This window comes from Oryzias melastigma, linkage group LG3, assembly GCF_002922805.2.
Source record: "Oryzias melastigma strain HK-1 linkage group LG3, ASM292280v2, whole genome shotgun sequence".
Classification (NCBI taxonomy): Eukaryota; Metazoa; Chordata; class Actinopteri; order Beloniformes; family Adrianichthyidae; genus Oryzias; species Oryzias melastigma.
Genome location: NC_050514.1, coordinates 4,368,769 through 4,372,345, shown reverse-complemented (window position 1 = coordinate 4,372,345; position 3,577 = coordinate 4,368,769). Strand labels below are relative to the sequence as shown.

At 39.7% G+C, this 3,577-nt stretch overlaps 1 protein-coding gene across 1 annotated transcript in view; it reads right to left on the bottom strand.

The window, feature by feature from the left end:
* The window catches only part of ddb1 (damage-specific DNA binding protein 1), a 55,932-nt gene that overhangs the window by 44,925 nt on the left and 7,430 nt on the right, over positions 1–3,577 (bottom strand). Inside the window, exon 7 of the mRNA XM_024295722.2 lies at positions 596–754. Coding sequence (XP_024151490.1) covers positions 596–754 — 159 coding nt within the window. The remainder of the gene's footprint in view (positions 1–595; positions 755–3,577) is intronic.

Genomic DNA, 3,577 nt, shown 5'->3' with positions numbered 1-3,577 from the left:
AAACGGATGCCTGCTTGTACATGCCGGTTTGTGAAAATATTGTCTGACATTATATCAGTGGGAAACCTTTGCCATAAAGAGTAAAAACCCATTTCCATCCACATCCACACTGGAGAGAACAGGCTGAAACAATGTCTAATATCATCAATACACAACTGATATAAGTTTTCCTGTCAATTGAATCTACGGCTGCCCTGCTGGAACAGGCGACTGTCTGAAGTAATGTGTCTAAAGCTTCACACTCATATGTTGCTTGACTGCTTCTTGACTCATTCAGAGAACTAGAAGGCATTTCACTTCTCTAAGCTCTCAGAAAAGTCATTACAAGAGACGCACAATAAACTAAATGCTGCCTGCATGGATAAAAAGACTGAACTCTTCAAAGAGTCAGTGTCTAAATCCAGGCCTTTCTCTTATCTTCTGTACAAACGTAGACGGAGTCGTTTGCCTCTTTCAGGGCCATAAACCTTTAAAGTGTCCATCTATGCCAACAAAAGAGTGCGATGAGGCAGAGCGGAAGACTCGAGGAGGATGGTCAAACAGAGGACACTTAATGAACGAGGGGATTTCAGACGGAGGAGAGAGTCGGACCAACCTCTCCGAGCAGCTCCACGTGCAGGTCTTTGAGCGCCACGGTGCCGTCCATTAGCTCCTCCTTCTCCAGCAGCAGCATGAACAGGCGGCCCTCCATGTCCCCCAGCAGGTAGCGGGAGCCGTTGGGGTCCACTCGGTTGTGGCAGACGATGGTGCTTTGCTGCCATGTAGAGAGACACGCAATGAGTCATCAAAACTGAGATTATTAAGACCCACTCTGATGAAAATGAGCTTTAAACATATTTCGGTGCCACTTTCTGAGGATGGAGGACATATTTAAAGATAATTAAGCTCTAAATTACTTCGCTGTGTGTTTCTTCAGTCAAATCGTGGGGCATCAGGAAACAAAAAATGCTGTTTGAAAGAGAGCATTTGTGACATAGAAAATACAGTGGGAGGGGCCAGAAGCTCCTCCCTCTGAGCTCTCAGACGCAGCACTGCGCAGATCATTTGGAGCGCCGTGTTTGATGGTTAGTTTTTTTGAACTGATGTCGCGAAAGCATCATGAGAAAGAGGCAGGTGCAACCTAGACTAGTGCAGCCAGAAAACAGCTACTGCGCTGGATGTAAGCCGCCTTGATGAGTACAAAACAATGCATTGTGGGAAACTGTGTCCTGACAGTTCTTGTAGTTTGATAGGATGGTGATTAGAAATGACTGGTGCAGAATAAAGGAAATCTGTGTATTTTGTAACTCTGTAAAGTAATGAATCATTGATGTAAAAATAAACAAGATTTTGAATCATCTATGGTTATGTTTGTAATTGTTGCCCTTAAAAGTTCATTTTAATTTCAATGTTATTTATTTCTCTGGTACAGTGGTCATTAAATTAACCCAGAGGCTAATTTTGAACTGTTTTCTGCAGACAAATGTTAAAAATGAATACAAAAGATCAAACTAAGAGAGGCATATTCAAATTCAGCTGAATATAAAGGACAGCCCTGACTTCCTGTTCTTGTTCAGTCTTAGCGTTGGCTTCAATTCCTGCCTGCAGCCGCCTGGTCTCGCCGACGATCCAGGCGAGGCGCTGGGTCATCTAAATTAACACACCTAATGGTAAGGGGAAGTGGAGGGCTTCGCAACAACAGAACTAAATTTCTACGGAACTATAGCCGCTCTGCAGTAACTATGTCCTAGAAAAGTACACAGGATTTTGGATTTTGGCTGAAAACAGCAAAATCATAATTTAACAGATGATTGTAGAGGGTCTTTAAAGGATCATTTTAATTTATTGTTATTAACGACCCGATGTTATCTTGCACTGGTAACATTTACAATTTGAGTGTTTGGCTTTTCTAGTCGTCGCACTTCAATGACGCGATGACACCACGCAAGCGCCGTGAAAACAAACAGCTCAGTAGAGGCGAGGCTGAGCTGAGTGGAAACACTCGCCAGAATTAACTGGACCGTCCTGTACGACTCCACGACTCTTGACCAGACCGGACCGCTCAGTGGAAATGAGGCTTTACAGAACAAAGAAGGATTAATGCACATTTTTTTTACAAGAAAACAAAAAAAGCATTTTTATATATACACTAACATTTCTATGAAAGGAGAAATGCAGCGACCAGCCATCTCATTCCTAATGTCATGATCAGGACACACCAAAAAAAAGAGAAAGTTTTGCATTAAAAACCATATATAAGCTAATATCTTAGTAACTTGAAGTGACTGTTCTAAATATAGACAGGATGAACTCCAAGCTGCAGTGAAGAATGGGTCAAAAGAGGATTTATGAATTTGACTGCACTGCTACACACAGAACCACTAGGCTGCTTACATATCACTGATGACCCACTCTGATCATCGTTTGATCTATTCTAAAAGTCAGAAGTCTTTAAATTATGATTATAATATTTTTAGACAACATTTAAAAAAATGTGTTGTTCTCTAGGACATAGTTTCTGCAGAGCGGTGGTAGTTCATTAGAAATTCACTTCTGAGACATAGACAGGACTGTTGGTGTGAAGCAACCCCGCCCCCCTTCTCTTGTTTACACTTTCTCCTGCTGGCTTAGAGCCCTTCACACCCCCAAACTAACATTATGGTGCAACAAAAGGGGGAGCAGAAATCAGAAAAATCATCAGAAAAATGCTACAAGAGCATGTTAAAAACAGCATTTTCATCAGAGTGGTCTTTAAAGACAGCCTCTCACTAACATAAGTTTGAATGGTTGATTACTTTTTCACGTTCTTTACTTCTTTAAACAAACATCTCATCTGCTTTTTCACATAAAACAGCACTAACATAGATACTTTAAAACATTCGTACAATATATTTGCTATGAATTCACATCATATAAACACAGAAATCCTAAGTGACTCTTAGGAAAAATGGAAATTCTTGTAGTTATTTTGATAGACAACAGTACAGTATCCGCTAAAACTGTATTTGCTACAGATCTATTATCTTTCTTTCCCTTTTCTTTATGGAAGAGCAGTTAATCTGAAGCTGTGCCCCAGTTCTATCAATCACTGCCTGTGGAAGTGAGCTCTCCCATCGGCTTCCCCCATTTCTGAAGACTAACCATCTCGGCTGAGAAGATTCGTTCTTAAACTCTAAGCGAGGCACAAAAACGTCCACACAGAACCTGGAAAAAAGGACTTTAGTAATAAAGTATTTTACAAGTTTATTAAGTGAAGTGTTGTTTTAATTACTCATCGCTGCCCTCTAGAGGGCATGAAATGTAATAGCAAAAGGGTATTTTTCTGATTTTTGTTCCATATGATGTTTTTGTTTAGAGGCATGAAGCTGACAGGATTACAGGCTTTAACTTATTTTTTATCTTAATTCAAACTATTTTAGGTTAAAACAGGAAAATTTGATAAAAAGGAAAATGAAGATTTCATTAAATATATTTTTTATGCAGAAATGTAGCAGATTTGTGCTCATTTTTAAAATAGTTGATTGTTTTATATAAATTCCTTAAGAATAAGTTTTACAAACAGCTTCAAAATAGCATTTGGGACTTTACTAAAGCCGCA